This window comes from Dermacentor andersoni, chromosome 8 (assembly GCF_023375885.2).
Source record: "Dermacentor andersoni chromosome 8, qqDerAnde1_hic_scaffold, whole genome shotgun sequence".
Taxonomy (NCBI): domain Eukaryota; kingdom Metazoa; phylum Arthropoda; class Arachnida; order Ixodida; family Ixodidae; genus Dermacentor; species Dermacentor andersoni.
In genome coordinates, this window is record NC_092821.1 from 13,395,920 (window position 1) to 13,419,479 (window position 23,560).

Consider the following 23,560-nt stretch of genomic DNA (forward strand, 5'->3'; position numbering starts at 1 on the left):
TAAAAAAACACTAATTCACGTTACCAGAAATATTGAATTGGGTTTTAAGGAGCATACTCAAAAACAAAACTTCTTTTACATCCTGCATTAGTAAAAATGGCAGCGCAACGCAAAAAGTACGTATGCTGTTATGTAATAGAACATGAATGACTCTCTCTGGAGAACAAATGATAAAAATACGTTAGTACAGGACTCCATGTAGGCGGTAAGAAATGAAGGCGCATGTTCCACGCAACACTCGGCACGACAGTACATATGAAATGAATGAAGTATTCATGAAGTCATTCTTAACCGTAGTCTATTTTGTGCCTGAACGTCTTGCATACAGAAAATGTTTACCCCTGAGACTTGGATGTATCAGGCATTCCACGAGTGGAATCCAACAAGAAAGGACGTTTATGAACAACACGGAATGGGTCTGTATAGCACACTGCGCGATAACCCCGTGTGGTCCTTATAAGTGTCACGCTCTACTGACGAGCTGGCGCGTGCGATCGCATGACAAGCGAGCCTAGGACGACGCAATATCTTCACATTTCATGTCCAGATTTGTTGCACAAATCCTTGCCACTACTACAACGGATATTGAAATCAATGTCGAATGGTTCCACAGGAATAGGCTGTCCGTGCTGACTAAAGCCATTGCGACCAATCAGTGCACGCTCTATGGTCACTACTCCATGTTCTGCTAAGGAGCCTCAGCGAATCTTAGTCCGCATCTATAGCCACTATAGTCACAATCGCGCTTGACCACTCGGTCGCAACGTAAATTCGGGCGAACGCTTTAAAGCATGCATATTCGGTATTTCGCGTTATCTCATTTTTGTCGTACCCAGTCCATAAACAACGCCCAGCATGGGAGCATCCGGACCTTCTAAAGTAGTGCGACCTTTCATACTGACGTACATTACTGAAATGAATCCCGGTGTCATGCCAGCTCGACGCAAAAGGCTAGCTATTTTCTCACATTCACGCAACACCGTAAAAGCCTCTCTCTCTTCCCCCCCCCCCCCACTTACGATGCTGATTTCATACCAAATCCGCTCTTACAATTTGTTAGCGCACCGCACCAAAAAGTGATGAACTGCATGATTTTCACGTTATCAGAAACGTCAGGCACGAATTCAGGTCTGCATGCATAACCTTTGAAGTGTTCAGCGCAGAAACGTGAAGAACGGACAAAATTGCAGATAAACACTGGCTTTATTTTCTCCAATGGCTCATAAGAAGACGGATAACGAACGACCGCTCCTACCTCTCTAGGATATCAGCGCAGCACTTACGCGCACTTCGCCAAACTTTTCTATTGCTCTCGATCCAATTATCACTAGGGTCATTTCGACATTCTGCCTCTGCACAAGAAATCATTTATCAAATCGCGTCAGGCAAGAACAGCCTTCGAGACCCCTCTAACATTATTGTCAAAAAATTACGCGACGGCTGGTTAGCCGCGTACTGCAGCACGCCAGCATGCTACAGCACTTCAGCTGCAGCCCGCTTGCCTCTTTTTCATGAATGCGTTGTAGCGCGCAGGCAGAAGGACGAAATTACAAGATTATTAATTGTGTCTGAACAATAGATAATCTGACAAAGAGTGTGTTAGTATTCTTTCGATATCCTTATCGTGGAAAGAAACATTATTCCTCCCTGGTTCATAGTAAAAACGAGCTTGATATTGTCTTGGGAATAAAAAGCCGTGATTCGCGTTTTTATAAGCTTCGGCGCTAAATACTAGAAAAAGTGTACAAACAATGCACAAATCCAGCACTTGCAAAGCACATTCACAAGCAGTCGTTTTTCAGGCGGCCCAACTATAATTTGCTCATGAGATAAACGAGAAGAAAGGGATTAAACAAGGAGCCCGATTTTTATTAGTCATATCATAAGAAGCCAACAAACACTGACACCAAGGACAACATAGGGGAAATTACTGGTGCTTAATAAACGAAATAAGGAAACGATAAATTAACGGAAATTAAATTGGATGAAAAAACAACTTGCCACAGGTGGGAACCGAACCCACGACTTTCGCATTTCGCGTGCGATGCTCTACCAATTGAGTTACCACGGCGGCGTTTCCCCATTCACTTTCTTGGGTATTTATGTGTACTAGTAGAACTCTGGGAGTGTTAGCCAGCGCCACCACTCACAGACCTGGGCGGCGAACGTGGAACGTCCTTTTTGCCGCAGGCGTCACGAGAACATGATCTTTTTGGGTTAAGGCAACTGGTCAATATACCCACATATGGTACCTGAATGCATCAATGTTGCCGGATTCGAGACCCTCGTTATGTAATAAACGAGAAGAAAGGGGGTTAACCGAGGCGCCCGATTTTTATTAGTCATATCATGAGAAGCCAAGAAACACTGACACCAAGGACAACATAGGGGAAATTACTTGTGCTTAATAAATGAAATAAGGAAACGATAAATTCACGGAAATTAAAGTGGATGAAAAAACAACTTGCCGCAGGTGGGAACCGAACCCACAACCTTCGCATTTCATCCACTTGCCTTTCATCCAAGTTGTTTTTTCATCCACTTTAATTTCCGTTGACTTATTGTTTCTTTATTTCATTTATTAAGCACAAGTAATTTCCCCTATGTTGTCCTTGGTGTCAGTGTTTGTTGGGTTCTCATGATATTGCTCATGAGATGTGACATAGTGTGAAATTATTTGCTTGTCACTGAATACGAACTCCCGAACATCTTTAAAATATGCCAAAGTATGTTGGTTATTAGTATTTTCGTTGTTCTTTGCACTCTGCGAGAATTTTCTCATCATGGCCGTTCCCTGAACCTTTCACTTCAATTACCAATTGCCAATTGTCATGTACCAATTTAACCACTGCAGTGGGTATGTGAAATGAAAAAAAAATATAGACCATGTAATGGTGTTGGAGCGATGACAAGCTACCGCCCACAATGGAAATAGACGAGCCACTTGTCTGGGGTCGCTAGTACTCATCCTAGCCGCGGTTTCACTATGCGCTAACCATGAATGAATCCCGACTTGCCCCGTTCTTCATGCTCTTCAGCGAAATAGAACTTGAACAAATTGTTTTAACGCCGCTCGAATGTGTTCTTTTGGTAGAAGAGACAAAGAATTATTTAAAGAAAATTCGTAGCGTAATTCATGGTTATTCTTCGGTATAAACTTCTACAAAGACAAAATAAGTCTTACCGGCTAAAGCTAAAGTATCTATGTCTGATTACTCCACGCCAAAGGTATGTGCCGTTCTGACTGAGCATCGCTGAATCTTTAGGGACGAGCCACAGCTAAATCAAAAGAAAATGTCAAGACAGCCCTCCCTCACCAGGCGTGTCGAATTCGGCCATAACTCGAATGCCTCTGGCAGCGGCTTCGTCAATAACGTACTGCACTTCAGTGGGCTTGTACACGTGAGTCTCGGGGTCAAAGGCCCCCTGAAACATCGGTTAAAAGCACTGTTATTGCACTGTGAATATGCCGGAGCTGCATTGTCATTGAACCACCTGCAGAAAGAAGGTTTGCCTTTACACACTTGCCTTTACGTGAGCTCCAGCTTCCCACCCCAGTCGAAGCCGAAGTGCATCGGGTCAGGCTTTGAGACGCATACTCTACTTCATTTTAGCAGTTCATAGCATCACTGTGACAAAATCTGATGAGTGAGTGGGTAAACGCTTTATTAAAAATCACGAAAATAATGCATGATGGTTGGCGCCCCTATTACAGGGCCTCACTGGCACGAGCGACTCGCTCAGCTTGGTCCAGAAGAGCCAATTGGCTCTCCCGAACCTCATCCGCTAGCCATGCCTGCCACTGCCTATTCCTCATTAGTGGATGTTGGTGAAGCTGATAAAGTCTGGTAAATTCATTGCCTGTTACACATCATAATTCATGAATTTTCTAGCCTTACGGAAAATCGTCCTTTTAGTTTTATATAAATATTGATACAGCACTACTTACGTAAACGCCAAAGTGCAAACGCTGTGGAGAAGAACGAAGAAAACGGTATCGTTCCGTATGCGAGTTGTCGATATTTTGTTGGTCTTGCGTCTAAGTAATTTATTTGCTGGGAAGTACGTCACGTTGTGCTTTACGTACGTAACAATACATCACAGAACAGTAAACATTGTATTGCTCCCCCTAACTGGCATGCTGCATATTGACGCTTTCAAATTAAGGTTGCTGTTTCTCTAATCGAACCCATATGCAATACGCACTATGCAACATGCACCATGCTATACTTGGTTATATTATGTCTACTTATGTTTTATGCTTACTTGTGAGGCTCACGATTTGTTTGTTATCGGTTGTACAGGATTTTGTATCGATTGCGGTTGTATCGGTTATGATTACTGAGGTATGGTTGATAAATTGTACTCCTACATGTACCGACCCGTCCACTCCCTGCAAGGGCCTGTATAAGGTGGACAGTATTTTTCAAATAAAATAATAAATAAATAATTTATCTCCAACGTAAAAAATGCTCGAAATATGTTTCTTGCCTCTGTGCGCTCAAATTAAGGCACTCATCCAAGCTCCCAAAAATTCTGAACTTAAACTTACGGAGCAAACACCTAAGACGGACAACAAAAGTGAGATACGACGCACACTGGCGCTGACTAACAACTTTATTTCTTCGTCATCTGTGCATATATGAACCCTAGTCCACACAACCGCGCAGGCGCGCTGATTACATTACTGAGATCTGCCAAATTATTACATGCGCGAACGTAGGCATTCAAATTCATGTGGGTGCAGGCACCAAGATATGTCATTGATGCAATTATCGCTATGTCTTTTTATGTGGTAGGCCTCTAAGGCAAGCCGCGCATGCTCGTCCTTGCTTTTGCCAAGTACTAACGTCCGATCAAGTCGCGCCTTTCAATTGCTGCAAGAGTTTATATGCGTAACAAGGTGAGCTCCTCTATCTACATTTTTGTTTACATTTTGCGCATGTTCCCTGGGTCACTCATTGACGCAACGCCATGTCTGGTGAACGTACGTCTTACCACATGAGAGTAGAATGGCAGAAACCACGCCGACAGCGCACGACACGCATGAGGCAACATGCCGAATTCGGCATCCTCCTCTGCTCTCTCCGCAGGTGAGGGAGCGTAGCTTTGAAAACTTGTTAGCCGCAGAAAAAGCTAAAGGAACGCCATACCTGCAAGCAACTTTCTTGAGTTGATGAATGACCTTATGTGGATAAGGGACCACTGCGGCCTTCCCGTTTCACGTACGTCATGTCATGTTTCACTTACGTGTGATCGCCATGTGTGCTGGGAGTATCAACCCCGTGCGAAAAAGGAACTTTTGTCCTTTAAGTCTGCGCACTCGAAGATTTTGAAAAGAGGCATTGCGTCCTCGTGTATGGAATTGGCTCTTAAGAGTTCGCGTGTGTAGAAGATGCAAGAAAGTTTTGATAATCAGATCAGCCGACTTCTGGCATCTGGTTTCCCTATGTCGCTTTTGGCTGCCGTGGTTGAAGCTCTGATTCAGAGTAGAAAAACCTCAAACAGGCCTGCCACCGACCGTGAAACGCGAAGGTATGCGGTGTTCTCTTATATACATAAGGTCACCCATCAACTCAAGAAAGCAGCTTGCAGGCATGGCGTTCCTTTTGCTTTTTCTGCGCCTAACAAGCTTTCAAAGCTATGCTACCGCACCTGCGCGGTTGTGTGGCCTAGGCTTTACGTATGCATCGACGACTAAGAAATAAAGAAGTATTTAGTCAGCACCAGTGTGTGTCCTATCTTCCTTTTGTGGTCCGTCTTAGGTGCTTGCGCTGTAAGTTTAAGTTCTGAATTATGTACCAACTAGGCCTAAATGAAGTTCTACTGAAACTCTTATTTTTAATTTGTTTACAGAAATTGTCCTTTATTGCGCATTGTGCGACAGAGAAATTTAGTTGCTAACAAGTTATTGTAGCTGTCATCATCATCATCTTCATCGTCACCATAATCATAATAAGCCTATTTTATGTCCATTGCAGGACGAAGGCCTCTCGCTGCGATCTCCAATTACCCGTCCTGAGCCAGCCGAGTCCAACTAGAACCCGCGAATTTCCTAATTTCATCGCCCCACCTAGTCTTCAGCCATTCTCGACTGCGCTTCCCTTCTATTGGGACCTACTCTGCCACCCCAATGGTCCACCGGTTATATACCCGCGCATTACATGACAGGCACAGCTCCATCTTTTTTTCTTCGTGTCAATTAGAATATCGGCTATACCCGTTTGCTCTGTGATCCAAACCGCTCTATTTCTGTCTGTCAACGTTATGCCACGCATTCTTTGTTCCATCGCTCTTTGCGCGTTCTTTAATTTGTTCTGAAGCTTCTTTGCCAGTCTACAAGTTTGTAGCGATTGTATTTTAGTTTTGTTCTTTCAGCAACAAGGTCTGATAGCGTAAACAAAGTAGAACTGCATCAACATACATATGAGGTCCATGCATGACATCTAATACGAGAATGAAAACAAGAACTCGCCATCCATCCGCACGCTGACATACATTGGTGTCGTTCCCATTGCTTTCCGCTATTCCATCAAGAGTGTATAGCCTATAACCAATGATAACTCAACGTAACACTTGTAACACTTATTATCCGGCTTGTCTTGTTCACTGTAACTTACATTCGAGGAATAAATATGAGACGCTTTAAAGATTAATCGCGATTACCAACCTTGAAGCAGTCTTCACAGATCTCTTTGTAGGCGGTGTTATGCACCAATTCGGGAAATCCAAATGTTCATAAAATGGAATTGGCGTGATCGTTTACTTGATTACCCCAAGACGACCGCTACATGACGGAATACGACGTGACTTAGTTTATGAGAATTGTTCCTTGAATAGATCTTTGTAGCGACCAGTCGTGGTTTTTTGGTATCGAATTATATTTGTCTCGTAATAAATTAGACAACTTGACGCATTATGTCACACTGGACACACAACAGGTGTCGAAATGACGCTCGGGATGAAAACGAAAGCATTAATTTAACGTGTATCTATGTACAAAGCAGTAGTATTGCGTGATAAGAGAAAGAAAAACGCTAAGTAAATCCCGGATACACTCGTTCAAATTATGCGATCGTAAAATTGGAAGCCGAAGTGTACATTTACTCAGCAATAACTATGGCCAGATGCCGAAAGTAGGGTAGTCTACAAAGAAAAAAAAGTAAAGTGAATATTTAGTAAATTGGTCTATACAATAGTAAGATTGTGTTCAAGCAGGATTAGTTGGCATAGGCGAAGCTAAGCAGACTCCACAGTAGTTGACAGTGAAAAAAACATCTGACGAAGTCACCCGCTATAAAGTCATTCTTTTCATATACGGTCCTATCACTCTGAAAGTTAAATTAAAATTGCCATCTACTTTACCTTACTGTTCATTTGTGTCTGCCTCAGCTTTGGAACTGTTCGTAGAAAGCATTCACAGGAGACACAAAACAAACAAACTTGGGGCTCATAAAAAAACCGCTTAGTTTACAGCGCGCATTGAACATTACATTCAACGCAACCTTAATAGCAATATTTATCATTTTCATGAGCTTGTCCTCTCCATATAATGTTTCATTACCCGTGTCTCGCACTAATTGACCCCATTTACTGAGTGCGAGTTTTCTAATCTCTTCGAAGCACCTACTCCTCTGCCGCCTTCCACTGCGTCTCCCTAGTGTTGAAGCTCTTCGTTAGGTCTCATAGACCATACGCTTTGCGCCCCACGCATTACAAACCTGCCCACCTATGCAAAAGGATTTCCTTTGTAGATTCCAGCTACCCTCGGGTGCATGAAAATTTTCGCTGTCATGAACCTCGTTCCACCTTGCGGACTTCCGCAGAACTCATTTGCCACGGTAATGGCACGTTCATAGGTGGCGTGACATCCACAAGAAAATATTCTGGCCAATGCTGCTGAAACGTTCCGTATGCAATACAATAATTTCATATGTTCTCCATATAATTAATTAGAAATCTATATAAAATTCTACTAAATTCCGCATAATTTCCATAATAACTCTTCGGTTCAAACATCACCGGTTCCATGTAAATTAAACTACGGTGTTTCACGTGCCAAAAGCATGAACCGATTATGAGGCACGCCCACCGGTTATCTAATCTACGCATTAGATGACCTGCTCAGCTCCATCTTTTTCTCCTAATCTCAATTAGAATATCGGCTATCCCTGTTTGCTCTCTGATCGACAGCGCTCTCTTCCTGTCTCTTAACATTACGCCCTGCTTTCTTGGTTCCATTAGTGTTTGCGCGGACCTTAACTTGCTCTCGAGCTTATTTGTTAGGCTCCATGTTTCTGCCCCATATGTTTGCACCAGTAGAAAGCTCTTGTTATACACCATTCTTTTCAATGATAATGGTAAGCTTCTAGTCAGGATCTGAGAATGTCTGCTCCAATGTATGTATGCGCTCCAAGCCACTTTTATTATTCTGTAAATTTCCTTCTCATGATCAGGGTCCCCTACGAGTAATTGATCTAGGTAAACACACTCCTTCACAAACTATAGAGGCTCACTGGCGATTCTGAACTCTTGTTCCCTTGCCAGGCTTTTGATCAATATCTTTGTCTTCTGCATGATAATCTTCAACCCCACTCTTGCACTTTCTTTGTTAAGGTCCTCAGTCATTTGTTGTAATTGTCCCCAGTGCTGCTGAACATGACAATGTCATCTGCAAACCGATGGTTGCTGAGATATTCACCGTTGATGTTTCCCAGTTTAATAGCTTGAAGCACGCAGTGAATAGCATCGGAGAGATTGTGCCTGGATTAGGTTCCACGTCCGCGCACATCATAATTAGCAAAGAAAGCACAATATGCTTCACGTTGACCAATAATGCTCACCAATTGTTTCGCCAAGCAAGGATAGAGTGGTGGATCGTGTACAAATTCATACGGCAGTTACAACTCCCTTCAAGAGCTGAAAAATAAAGGCGCTGACAAGCCAATGGTGGGGTCTGCCTTACCTTTTCACTCAAGGAAGGGAACGTTCTGCTGACGAAGGGAAAAGACTGGTCGTCTGTAACGTGCCAGTGCAACACATTCATCTTGTTGTAGGCCATGGCGTCCTGAAATCAGAATCGTCACTTGCATGGCAGACGAACTAGGCAGCCACTAAATTGGGGGAATTACTACTTAAGATCGCAGTTTTGTGCGAATTGTGAATCAGTGACTAATGCAGACCCAGACGTTCATGACGATTCGTTAACTTTTTGCGTCGCGCACACGTCATCGAGCTAGGTACCACATCACGAAGAAAACTTCAAATTTCAGTGTTAAGAAATTACGCCAGAAAATAAAAAGTATATACACACGTACAAATATGTGCAAAATAATTAGAAAGCAGCAACACTTAAACACAAGATAGATAAACATTCCAGCAGAGACTGCTCCACAAGCATGGAGACCAAATGAATTCCTCGAACGCGACTACACGTGTGCTAACTACTCGCAATATGAAGCGAGGGCATGGGGAAAATGCTTGGCAAAGTGGTGAAAGGAACAACAAGCTGTAGCGTCTCCAATACCAAACGCAGAGAACATTTCGATGTGAACCGTGATCTTTCCTCTGCCAATTTCCAATTAGGCTCGAATACCATTTTAGCACTCTTTTCTAATACACACTCACAATATTTACGGTAGAGAGCCGTTTCTCGGTCCGTCTCATATGTCCTACGTTTCATTATTCACCCCGAGAAGACTCACCAATGTCTCAACGATTGACTTGAGTGGGAGGAAGTGCCTGGAAGTGTCGATAAGGAGACCACGGTGCTTGAACCTTGGGGCGTCGTGGATGACAGTCTCGTTGACAGCGAACTGAACAGAGAGAATAGAGCGGAAAGTAATGGTTAAAGAGAAGTTGTCTCCACTTCACATCATAGAAACCATAGCCTGGAGCACTTGCGCAAAATGGGTGTTCTGTTCATGAAGCAGTTATTTGCTAAGCGAAAACAGTTATTCGTTATTATAGGAAAGAGGTTTATTTAGTGCGTATGGTGTTAGTTGCGCTGCTAATGCATTAAATAGAATACCATGGGCGCTATAACGTAAAACCATTTCAAACTTTTCTATTCCAATTCTGCGATCAGCCCTCGACGATTGGTAAACAATTTTTGGACCACCCCCTCTTAACCTGTCTCTCACGCGACGTCATGAAAACCGTGATAGCTCCCCATCTGATATGACGTGTACACACTGATTATGCATAATTTGACCGAACAAAACAAAAAGAGTTATTTTTGATTCGACGCCTTTTCGCCATAGCCCTCGGCTATTGGTCCAAAGTTTTCGGGCTGCACCCACTTCACCTGCTTCTCGCGTGACGTCACAAAACCGCAAAAACTTACCGCGTTGAATTGACGTGTACGCGTTAAAGATACATTAATATGCCGAGCAAAAGTGAATTTCCTTCTGAATAGCCGCAGGCTGCCCGTTCCGAAAGGAATAAAAGATGGCTGCCACCGATCGCTCCGGCGCTGGCTACTCGCCTCTGCCGGAGAGCATGGGTTTATTTGCGTCTAATAAAACTTCTTGCGTGGCCGTGTAACGTTTTCGAGCACTTTCGGCACGTTTACGACCTCGTTCTGCCAACACTTCTTTGCCGAGGATCCGTTTCAGCGTCATTCTTAAGCTTCCGTTTCATGCCGCCGCAATTTTCGACGAGGCACTGCAAGATAGTAAGAAAAAGCGGACCAACCGCAGACGCCGGCTTCACCATCTTGATCCGGTCATCGATATTCGGCGCAGTGGCTCGGCCCCATCGAATCCCTCTCCACTTGAGCGTGCTCCTCGCCTCTTGTCAGCCAATTAGATAAGACAAGCCGCTCAGTGTAGGCAATGTTATTCGTTTTTCAAGCAAACAAAAGGGACCTCCTCTGAACGAGGAGAGCGTTTGATTGGTCTATTCAGACAACTCTGCGAGTGACCGCCCGATCCTTACGTCGGTGGTTACGCAAATTTGACGTCAGGAGATTGGAATAAAACATATTGGAATAGTTTTACGTTATGTGGCCCCATGTCGAAACGAAATAAAGGAAGGTTGTGTTGCGTTCTTGAGCATATGTCGCGTCACAATCATGCCTTCATGTTAACTAAAGTAGTTAGTAGGAATCAGCTGCAGCCAATATTGGTAACAGCGGTAACTGTCTAACGGAAATGTGCGCAGTCAGATACAGTTCATATTGTCATTTAGTAGTGACGAGGAAAAACACAAACTGCTAATAACTGAACTTTTCATTAGACGAAGCTGTGCCCGCCAAAGGAAGCTACAATAAAAGCACAACAATAGCGTCAAGCACAGTCGGCGACCGTCGAAGATCTGATAAGCGGCTCAAGCGCGTCCGCTTTTACACATCACTCGTTGGAGGTTCTAAAATAGAGAAAGACGTTCAACAAGAGCGCACATTCCCATAGAGCCCGGCGGCCAAATTGACAGTAGCGCACCAAGCCGCCCGCATCAATACCTGAACCAGACTTCCGGTTTGGGTTCTGGGCACCCGCGTTTTGAACGTGAGGCCGGCTGCGCTAATCGGCGTGGCATGTTTTTATTTCCCAATCTACTGCTGAACCGTGCGCGGTTTTGGTGCGGAATCGTTTTATTATAAAGTGCAAAGTATTGCGAACGATCTTTACAAGTCTCCATCGAATCTGTACCTGGCGAAAGTTCATAAAGTAGACGCAAAACAACTTCTGAAACGATGAAATGTTTATTTTGCTGTCTATGTATATATATGCTCGTTTCGATTTTTGTGCATTAATTGAACGTTGTGACACCAGGTAAGCAGCAGTGGTTCCCGTACGAAGCTCGACCGGACGACAACACATGGAAAAAAGGAAATTACAAGCATGTGCATATTGGTGTTTAGACCTTATAGGAATATTTCCCTATAGGAATATAGGAATATAGGAATATAGAAATGTGCGTAAGTCGTGAGTGGATGGCATAGCAAACAAGAGAAATTCACTTTTACACACATGACGTAGAAAAGCCGGACTGATCTCAAAGGATGCCCTAAAATATGAAGAAAGCATCTCATTGCCAAGCACTAGCACAATCCCGGCCATTATTTCCTGCACTTTAGGAGCCGAATACACAGGCGTCTACACGTCTCCAAAACAACTTGGCCTCAGCCGACGCGATGGTATGCAAAGTACAGTGAGGCACCCACAACACAGGCTCTCAGCTATACTATGCTAGACGCTTTCCGAATGTCTTCTGTTCGCCCTCAATACAAATGCGTGGGTGCAAAGGTTGTTTTCAGACATTCAGAAGACAATCTTCGATTTACAAGTACCTAGTTCTTGAGCTCCTCCGGTTAATTTTTTGCGTGTTCTACCAGCGCAAGCAATACACTCTTGCGTTATCACCCTTGCCAATCGCTAGTCGCGTTTTCCAGAAGCGCGAGTATTGAAATAAGGCATATGTTGTTGCGGGGCCACAAAAAGCGTCACGAACTTGTCCCAGTAAAATTCAGTGCACGCGAAAATAACTGCGTCCCACGGCCGAGATGCTTTTCGCTAACTGCGTCACAATGCCAGGCGTGGCGAGCGTGCATCAGAAGGGTCCAAAAACGTAACGAAATTAATCTTAAAGAACTCAGTGCTCTTCTACTCTGTGAGGAAGGATGACCAGCGAAGCTGTGTTGTGGGCCCCTTAATAACTGCTTCAGCTCCGCCGCGGCTCGGTCAAGCATTGCATTATCTACGAGATCGGGCCCCATATGGCTTGGCTTAACGCCTGCTTCACCTCCTCCGCGGGATGAGGTGAAGCAGGCGCCTGCACTGCCTTCGGGATCAGTCCACGCATGAAAAATTTTTGGTCTACGCGTGGACGCGATTCGCCAGATCCTAGCCACAGAGAGCTTCGCTGTAATATTGTTGGGGTCAGAGAAAGCGTCACGAACTTGCCTCAGTAAGGTTCAGTACAAGCGAAACTAACTGCGTCACACGGCCGCGCTGCTTTTCGCAAATTGCGTCACAAAGTCAGGTGCAGTGAGCGCGCCCGTAAACTACCGAAATAAGTTAAAATAATGTTGTTGCCTATAGAAAGCGTCACAAACATCTCCCAGTACGATCCCTTAACTCCAGTTACCTGCGCCAGAAGGTACGAGCTGTTATCCGCTAACTGGTCAGAAGTATCAGCTCCGTGCAGTAAGCCTAATTGCTTGAAATTAGTCGCAGATTGTCAAACAAAAGAGAGAGAGAAAATAATGCAAAGAAAGGCAGGGAGGTTAACCAGAGGTAGTTCCGGTTGGCTACCCTGCGCAGGGGGAAGGGTTAAGAGGGATAAAAAGAGAAATAGAGTGGAAGGGGGAGATAGAAAGAAAGGGAGACAAGCACGAACAAAGCGCGCACACTACAGAACGATAGGGGGCGGCATTCTTAGAGTCTGTCGTGAAGCCCCGTAGACCGCAAGAACGTTAATAGCGCGAGTAAGGCCTTCAACGCGGATGTTCTTTCGGAGCATTGGCCTAAAGCTTTTAGTTCTGAAAGTGGACGATTGTCCAGCTGGTCCAGTACCCTGCACATCACTTGTCTCTCAGCACTGTATCGCGGGCAGACACAGATAATGTGTGCGAGCGTCTCGTCGATGTTACATGTGTCGCACGTGGGGCTGTTGGCCATTCCTATGAGGAAAGCATAGGCGTTTGTAAAGGCAACGCCTAGCCACAGACGGTAAAGCATGGTCTGTTCGAGTCGTGGTAATCCAGGCGGGAGGTGCATCCGTATGTCCGGAGACAACGAACGCAACCGACACATGGTGAAAACATTTGAGTCCCACAGGGGCAAAGTACACTCACGGGACATCAATCGCAGCCCAGCCGCAGCGTCTGTTCGCGAAAGCGGAATGAAAACTCGTTGACCACTTTAATGTGCAGATCGGGCGGCTTCGTCGGCTTGGTCATTCCCGCTGATGTTACAATGTCCTGGAAGCCACTGAAAGATTATGTTGTGACCCTTATCATAGCTTTGATTATATATGTGCCGAATTTCTGAGGCCAGTTGTTCATTGGGTCCGTGGCGCATTGGGCTTCGTATGCACTGAAGGGCTGCCTTGGAGTCACTGAAGACTGTCCATTGTTGCGGTGGTTTCTGCTTAATGAAATCAAGTGCAGCACGGAGCGCCGCGAGTTCTGCACCCGTCGATGTGGTCACACATGAAGTTCTTAATTTGATTTCCTCAGATTGTGCCGGGATGATGACTGCAGCAGCAGCGCTGTTGAGTTTTACTGAGCCATCTGTGTATATATGTTTCCGGAATCTGTGCACGTTGTGAATGTGCTCCAAAGTTGCTTGCTTCAAAGCTTGTAATGGCGCTCCAGCTTTCTTTCTGACTCCTGGAATTGTCAGTTGCACTTGCAGCCGGTGCAGACACCACAATGGATCTGACAATCGTGAAGCGGGCGTAAATTCTGATGGCAAGTACGACTGATGTCTTACAATAGTTTTAGCAAAAGTTGAAAGTGGCCTTTTTGCTGGCAAGCAAGCAAGATGGTGTGAGGGAATCCGAGTCAGGTGTCGGATGTGCGCTCTCAGGACATCTGTATCAATGTAGACTGTCAAAGGCGCGTCTCTGGCTATGGCCACTGTCGCAATCGATGACGTTGTTTTGGGAAGACCGAGACAAGTCCTGAGTGCTTGGGCTTGCACGCTCTGGAGTTTGCGAATATTCGTAGTACAAGTATTACCTATTACAGGTAAGCTGTACCGCAGGAAGCCCAAAAACAGTGCTTGATATAGTTGCAACATTGACGGTACTGTTGCGCCCCAGGACTTCCCGCCGAGAAACGCAAGAAGGTCCACAATGGCGGCCAAACGCTTTGTCATGTACGAGATGTGAGGGCTCCAAGACAAGTCTCTATCAATGATGACGCCAAGAAATCGGTGCGTTCGTCTATATCGTATGATTTGGTCATTAATCCGCAAAGCATACGGGGACATCGATTTACGAGTAAAAGCAACGACTGCACATTTCTCAGCAGAAAGCTCCAGGCCTTGTCTTCTTAGGTATCTTGACACAGCCGTTGAGGCTTTCTGAAGTCGTGCGCGGACTTGTACACGTGTCACGCCTGAAGCCCATATGCAAATGTCGTCTGCATATACGGAGAGCTGTACAGTTTGCGGTAACGAATCAGCGAGACCAACGAGCACCAGGTTGAAAAGGGTAGGGCTGAGTACTCCGCCTTGCGGTACACCACGACTGGTATAGCTAGATGGCGTTGGTCCGTCTTCAGTCAAAATAAAGAAAGATCTTCCATGCAAATAGTTGCATATCCAGCGAAAGGTGCGTCCACCAATCCCTACTGCTTCTAAGGCGTCCAGAATTGCCTGATGATCTACATTGTCGTACGCACCTTTAACATCAAGGAATAGGGCCGCAGTGATTCGTTTCAGATGTTTCTGGTGTTGTACGTATGCTACCAGGTCGATAACGCTATCTATTGACGAGCGGCCACGTCGAAAACCAGCCATTACCTCTGGATAGACGTTGTAGAATTCCAAGTACCATTCTAGCCGTGCAAGTATCATTCTTTCCATTACCTTGCCGACACAGCTGGCCAGTGCTATTGGACGGTAAGATGACAATTCCAACGGGGATTTGCTAGCCTTGAGGAGTGGAACAAGCCGGCTGGATTTCCACGTTGTAGGGACCAAGCCGTCACGCCATGATGCGTTGTATAGGCCAAGAAGGGCATCTCTGGCCTCTTGACCAAGGTTTACAAGCGCAGAGTATGTGATGCCATCGTGTCCTGGTGACGAAGATCGCCTGCAACCAGCAAGTGCGGCCTCCAGTTCTTCGATGGAGAAAGCAGCGTCCATACGAGGATCCCGGGAGCAAGGGGGCACAATGGGAATAGGTGCGCAAGGCGAATACGTGAGCGCCGGACCCGCGATCCTTGCGCAGTAATCTTCGGCCACCTCGACTTCTCGGCGTCCTTGATGTAGGGCTAGAGACTTAAATGGACGACGCTGTTGAGAGACCACGGATTGTTCTCCAGACAACCGACAGAGGTTTACGTGGGTCGAGAGACTCACAAAACGACTTCCAGCGTTGATTGTGCAGTACAGCAAGACGACGCTTTCTCACCTTACGGTAGTCCCCTAGTGCAGTGGTGCGTTTCGAAAGGCAGAAGGAACACAAGAATATGCCGGGAGTTCAGCAAACCAAGTTACATCATAAAGAAGGAATAAACAAGACATACAGAAGGGTCGCCGAACAGGCGAACTTCACACGTGCATCCGGCCTCACTCGCTTCGGTGCCGTGACTGACGCATGACGCATAATCTGGCGCGTCTGGCGTGCTGTTATGCTTGTTGCCACGCAATGCAAGAAGAATAACTCACAAAGTATAAGTTCATTTAGGTGGTGGTGGTAGAAACTTAATTTTGTCCGGCAAGTTAGTACGGTGGGCGTCTGCCACGAGGCCTTGGGCTCTGGCGGCGCCGTCGTCACGATGGACTGCGCACAGCTGATCTTCCGGGGCTGACCAGAGCCCCACATCACACCAGAGCGCGGAGGCTTTCGCTAGAGGCTTTCTCCCAATTGCTACTCGTCAGCCAATTGCAGTCCCAGAGCATGTGCTCAAGAGTTGCTGTTAAGCCGCTTAACTTACACTTATATATAACTTAACTTAACTTATATATATCTGGATAAATTATATTCCACATTACTGGATTACACTAAGTCCTCGTCTGTAACTGCCGCCACTGGGCGGACTGCGATTTATTAAGTTTTTTTTTTAGGGGGCGGATAAATGCACCTCTGAATTTTGTATTGTTATACAATTGTATTTGGTTAATCTGTCTCCCTACTCCAAATCTCTATCGTCACCTTCTACAGCGGCCCCCGAGTGGACGGCACCAATGTTTGTCGCAGATCGGTCGGTTAGCCCTCGAGCTGCGTTGCATTCCGCCTCGTTGTTTCCGCCGTCACCTGGTAAGGTTGGAGTATGGGCAGGTGTCCATAGTAATTGAACGTTCTTGTGCTTTTTTTTTTGGCTCGTTTCAATAATATGAGTATTGCCTTCCCAGAGATTCGGCCATTTGCATAGATGCGAATAGCTGCTTGTGAGTCAACTGATTATTATGTATGGTTCAGTTTGTATTATAGCTAATGCTGTCGCCGTTGTGACGCTTGTTGCACATTCATTTTTGCGATTTACTACGACTGCTGTGAATCCTTTCCTGCATTTCAGTCTAGCTGCCTCTACAAAAACTGCTGCTTTATCTCGTCCAAATCTTTTCTGTATCCCCTTGGCTCTGCTTTGTCTTCCTTCATGTAGTGTGGGATGCATGTCCTTTGACAGTGGGGGAGCCATTATTATGCAAAACTGTTTAGATTTAGTGGCAAAAATATTCATCAGCCATGTGTGACAACAGCGACTGGACATCGCCCTTGGAAACCCAAAATCGTACGGTCTTGTTCCTCTGGAACCCAGCACACTCCGACGTCCCGGGCAACGAGGCGGTCCACGCCACGGCTCGAGGTCTCACACACCGAGCCGCCGTATATTATGTGGCCGCCGTCTCCTGCCTCGAGAGCGTCGCATCGGATTGGCCGGGTCTGAACATTACGGCAGAAATGCACCAAAAATAATCACAATGGGCGTGGGGCGATCCCCTGACCACGTTCAGAAACCTCACCCAACACTACAGACTCAAAAGACCCACATTTCCGTCACTGCACGATAAATTAAACAGGAACGAGGTGGTAACCTTACGTTTGCTCCCAAAGCCCACCTACCTTAGCCCCGCCGTCTTAGATCCCTCCTGCCCATGTTAATACCCAACTGAACCGCGTAAAGGTTGCCGACAGAGGGCAACGTGCGACACATGCTCTGGGAATGTGCCGGCAACAACGGTACTGAAACCAACTTCGTTCGCGACCCGTTCATAACCGCTGCCGTTGCCAGAGTACAGGAAGCCTCGCGCTCGCATCTTCCTGACGCCGCCCCAGCTGCGGGGGCAGCCGGGGACCTTCTCCATCGGCTTCGCCGCCACTGGGAGGCGGGCCTCGAAAGTTTGGAGTTGTAAGAACAGCTCTGGGCCGTCCGGCAAGCCGAAGATGGCGCCCGAGTCCAATGACTTCTAGCAGCCTCCTGAGGCCACCAGAACAAAAACTGCCGGACCATTCTTTTTAATAAAGTTTCTGCTTCTTCGTCTCCTTCATGACCCATTCCATTCTTTGACGGTGGATGGCAACCGAAGCTGCTTAGCGCCCGACACAGAGGGGACGCAGAATATTGCACAAAGGCAGGAACAAATTTATTGTCCTAATATGCGGTCATCATGGCGATATAGGTACGTATACACGTTGGCTTATCACCTCTGTTATTGAATGTGTCCTTCTCGTAAGACAATGAATGGCTCATGCCCCCTTAAAGGAACACTAAAGACAAACACTGTCAATCTAAAGTCATAGATTAGTGCTCGAGAATCTGTAAAGCGTCAGTATTATCGCGAACAGAGCCTTAATCGAGAAGTCCAGGTAAATGCAGGACATGATTGGAGATTACCTAAGGACATTCAAGCACTTGCCCGAGGACGAAAGCCCTCCTGAGTGAAATTTTGTCACTAGTACTCAACTACACGTTGCGAAAAACATGCTCATATTGTATTATAAGATGAAATAAAATGCTACTTGTCCAGTTCCATTTCATGTTTATAAAAAAGAACTAATTGAAATTTCCCTTGAGAACAACGCGGGTGGTCGAAAGGTTTTGTTTTCTCCCGATTCTGCGCCGCCCATGCGTTCGCGTTTCAATACTTTTCTGATCGCGTAGTGCTGCGCTGGTTTTGCTGGCTCGCGAAACTCGTACAAACTGTAAATAGCAGAGAATTCAATTTCCATGTGATGTCGCGTGATACCCGAATGCTCTACGCCACTTGACCAAAAAGCAGCTGCAGCGGGGAATAGGCCGCTCTGTCTATGCTCGGTGCCGCCGTCTGTCAGGCACCGTTTTACTCACCGACGGCCGCAAAAGGCGGTGATGGCGTATGCAACGTCACTACTCCCCCGGTTGGGTGGCGCAAGATTTGAATTTTGAATGAAGTATTCGGACCCTTCATATACAATTTTCTCGTAAACTAAGTCTTCTCTTGGCATGAAACAGGCGTTGCGAGGTTTCTGGAATGGTATTTAAACAGTCCACGTCGGCTTAGTATTTGCCTTTAGTGTTCCTTTAAGCAGTGGCTCATACCCCCGTAAACGCGTCCTCCCCGTTACGACGACAGAAGAGAAATTGTACGCTGGAATGATGAGCGGCAACGGAATGAGCTGTAAAAGACGACGACGCTCGAGCCATTGCTGGTGGTGATAGTGTTTAGCACATGAGAGCCAGCTGCGCATGAAGACGGCAACGACGAACGCGCGACCAGTCGTACTCGCGCCTTTGCGCGATTGGCGCCAAGAAATTTTTAACAGTCCTCATTGAAAAAGTTGTACAAAAATTGTTTTTCAAGAACATCTCTTTGTACCTTTTTGCCTGGGACTTCTTGGTGTCCCACATAAGATAGGGGTAGTTCAATGACACGTTACAGGTCTCCGAGCCCATGGGCGCATGTGCCATGGAGCTTCGACCCTTTCTTCACTACCGCCAGGAACGGCACACAGGATGATTTCATTTGGCAGCATCTCGGGCACATTTTCTTTTTCTCATACCCTAGCTATAGGCAGCTTCGCCGTAAAAACTATGTCGTTAACTTCATTTCACATTCTTCTTATTCGATGCTCGCAGCAGCTAACGGACGGCACTAATACTAGCCTGACACACTTCCTGTTGCCTGAGTTTTCACTCACTCACTCACTCACTCACTCACTCACTCACTCACTCACTCACTCACTCACTCACTCACTCACTCACTCACTCACTCACTCACTCACTCACTCAATCACTCTTGTTGAATTTTTTTCTATATAATTTTAGTGTTATTACTGGTGCCCACGTGGGTTCCAGAAACTACTACACAATTCGTGTCGTCCATGCAATCTCATAATACAAGCTTTGGCGAGGAGAAACACAACAGGTAGAATAAACAATAACATTCGCGCAAGTTCCAAAATTTGCAGGCGTGTCTTGCTCTCATGTTTAATGTTTGTTAGCCGGTGAACAGCGGTCACCGAAGAAAGATAAACAACCACACGGGCGAATTTCGCCCTCTTAAAAAGCATCGTCCCAATGCTGCAAACAAACATGAAAGTCGAAAGCAAACAGCGAATAATAAAGAAGAATCAGCAACAAGTTCGTCAACGAGCGCAGAAAGCCTTAAGACGCACCAGGTGGACGACTTCAGGTCGTGTGAAGCGTCGCTGTGAATGCACAATGTTGTATGGCATGACCTCATAATCTAGTCCGCCACGACGTCAGATGATCGTGTAGGGTACGAAATAGCGTCGTAACAGTTTCTCGCCAAGTACTCGTCGACATATAGTAATCCAGACCCAAACACGGTCGCCGGGCTGGTATTCCGCGTAGCGACGTCGAAGATTGTAGCGTCGGCTGTCGGTCCTCCAGTTGTTCTTCAAGCGCAGGCTGGCGAGCAGTCAGGCTTCTTCGGTGAGCTGGAGATAGGCGGGAACGTCGAGATTCTCTTCGTCAGTGACGTGCTTCAGCATGGGATCGAGAGTCATCGTCGGGCTCCTTCGGTAAACCAGCTTGACTGGCGTGCTCAGCGTTGTTTCATGTGCGGCCATGTTATAAGCGAAGGTTACGTATTGCAGTACAGCATCCCACATCTTGTGCTCGACGTCGACGCACATTGGTAGCATGTCCGCGAAGGTCTTGTTCTTCCGTTCCGTGAGACCATTGGTCTGCTGGTGCTGGGCAGTTGTCCTCCTATGGCTTGTCTGACGCTATTCCTGAATGACGTGGGTGAGCTCAGCTGTAAAGCCGTTCCTCTGTCGGTGATGAGAACTTCTGGGGCACCATGTCCCAGCAGGATGTTCTCGACGAAGAATTTCGCAACTTCGGCTGCACCACCTTTCGGCAGAGTTTTCGTTGCTGCGACGAATATAAGGTGGTCCGTCGCCACGACAGTGCACTTATTCCCCGATGTTAACGCCGGAAAGCTCCCAACAAATAAATCCCGATCTGCTGTTGTAATCCCACCGGCCTTGTCGGCTGTGTCTCGCGCCGTTGCCGGTCACGCCATATCTTGACGCAACGGGCGACGTCAGCGGACAGGCGCGGCCAATAACACTTCTATTCTTGCGAGTGCACGGGAAACCCTAGATGCACGGCGGCCTAATCGTCGTGTAAGTCGTGCAGGACTTCTGACCGGGGCGCTGCCGGCACAACCGTCCGCGCCTAAACACCCTCGGGACCAAGTCAGTGTTGCCTTTCAAGTACTCAGCAGGACTTAGCTCTGGGTCCGCTCGCGGCTGCTCGGAAAATTCGTCTGTGTTTATTGTTCCTAGGATGGCGTGCTCATTCAGTTACTCTTTCGGTGGCGGGTCTGCAAGGGCGCGCGACAGGCAATCGGCATCAAAATGCTTCCTCCTGAACTTATAGACTATCGTGATGTCGAATTCATGATGTCTGACACTCGAATCGTATTAGGCGACTTAACTCTTTCGTTACCGCGAGAAAAGGGTCGTTTTTATGGGTCTCGGGAAAATAATATTTACCACTACAAATAATATTGCAGCACACATTGCAGCATAGGGTATTGTGCATAATGATATGCTCTTTCGAAAAACATACATTTCCAAGCAAAAAGGTTATTAGGTAAAACATAAAAATTCTAGAAAACGCCATTATTGCTGCTATGTGACAAAAATAACAACAAAAACATATCACCAAAAACATTAGTATCAAAGGAAATTTAGAATATACATTTGAAAGATAAATAACCCAGAAATAGTGTGAAAAAAATAAATGCTTAGTACACCGCTGTTCCTTGAATACGAAAAATAAATTAGGACCAGTTCATCACTTATGCCATGCGATGAAGCAATTCATGGATTTTGTGAAGCATAGGTGCACTCCGCCCTTTTCCCAAAAAACGTCTGGTTTTTGTCCAGCTTTGCCGTCCTCGTTACACTCTTTGCTGTTCCACCTCTCTCGAATCTTCTGATGATGCTCTGATGAGAAATCCTAGGAGCATACTTCACCAGTTCGTGTAGTCATGCGCTTTTTCTAAGACCGATGGCTCTCAGCGTAGCTGGGTAACTACAAGATTATGCATCTAAGTATATCTGTTTACATTTTTCCAGATTGCCCTTATCCCCTTTGCAGTGAAGAGGAGTAGAAAGAAATCCCACGCGGTAGTAAACTCTCTCGTGATGATCCGTAGTGCTGAGCCGAGATGTGCTACGGGTGGCCTTCTTGACGTGAACGGAAATTTGCTTGCTTCCCATGGCAGCACATCTTAACCAAGCGAAGTATGCACCCTAAAGATAATCAGTAGAGCTTTCAGGTCATGCAAAAAGATCGGCAGATGAGCGCGCACATTAAAAGAGACCGCTTAAATCCGTAAAGGAAACTCGCCCGTGAACAGCTGCGGTTGTCACATGCTGAGTCAAAATATTTTCGCCGTTAAAACTTGAATATGTTTTGCTGTCATCTTAGGTATCATAACTCTTGTCCTCATTAATAAATTGAAGTGCGGGTGCAGCATAGTTTCGAACACGATTTTGTCGCGATGCAGCCGCGCGGGACCACGCCATGGGAACGACTTTCGAAAACTGCGCAGTGACACTGGCAGCGCCCACTGCAGGGATTTTACGAGAAACACTTTCCCGAAAATATTGGAAACTGATTGAAAAAGCCTGGTCCACATGGTGCACATGCGGAGGGCCTTCGTAAGTACACTTGAGTAAAACAACTCGGACATCAAACCAAAGCTCATAAGTGAACACTTTGAAGTTCCTGGCATAAATATAAGGCCAAAATTTCTCTGTAGCCCAAACGATCACGAGACATACTTTCTCTGTCGTAGAATAATTGGCTTCCGCTATCGACAGTCACCAGTTAGGGGCAAGGTATTACGCTTTCGACTCCACCGCTCCTTTGAACAAGCAGGTAAGCAAGGCCTGCGCTACTCGCGTCGCTGTGGATTTCCGTCTCGGCATCTTCACCGGCATAATAAAGCACCGGTGATGACTGCAGCCATCCTTTCAGCTCATGAAATGCGTCTTCCTTCCGTGTGTTCCATTCAATATCGACGCCAGAATTCTTGAAATGGGTGAATGGCGACGGAATTCTTCAAAAGTATCTCACAAAGTGCCTGTAACACGAACACAGGCCAAGGAACACAGGCCGAGAGAACGTAGCGATGGTATCTGTCTTCTGTGGGTCGAGACGGATTCGAGACTTGCTGGTGACGTGCCCTAGAAACAGAAGTTGCTCGTAAGCGTAACGGCACTTTCCGGCTTCAGGGCTAGTCCGGATGACTTGATTGTCGCCATACGCTCTCAAGCCGCCGTAGCTATCGTCGAAATTCACGGCGAGGACAACGACGTCATCCACACAGGCAAGACAGGCCTCCCACTTGAACGTTGCTAACACCGTGTCTATCACACGTTGGAAAGCTGGAGGCGCCGAGCCCATTACGAATGGCAT

General features: G+C 46.3%; 1 protein-coding gene across 3 annotated transcripts in view; it reads right to left on the reverse strand.

Moving 5' to 3' along the window:
• The window catches only part of LOC126526656 (beta-hexosaminidase subunit alpha-like), a 138,344-nt gene that overhangs the window by 76,156 nt on the left and 38,628 nt on the right, over positions 1–23,560 (reverse strand). For all 3 annotated transcript variants that reach the window (XM_050174524.2, XM_072289585.1, XM_055068332.1), the window contains 3 exons: positions 9,705–9,815; positions 8,966–9,067; positions 3,318–3,426 (listed from right to left, as the gene is read on the reverse strand). In XM_050174524.2, coding sequence (XP_050030481.2) covers positions 3,318–3,426; positions 8,966–9,067; positions 9,705–9,815 — 322 coding nt within the window. The remainder of the gene's footprint in view (positions 1–3,317; positions 3,427–8,965; positions 9,068–9,704; positions 9,816–23,560) is intronic.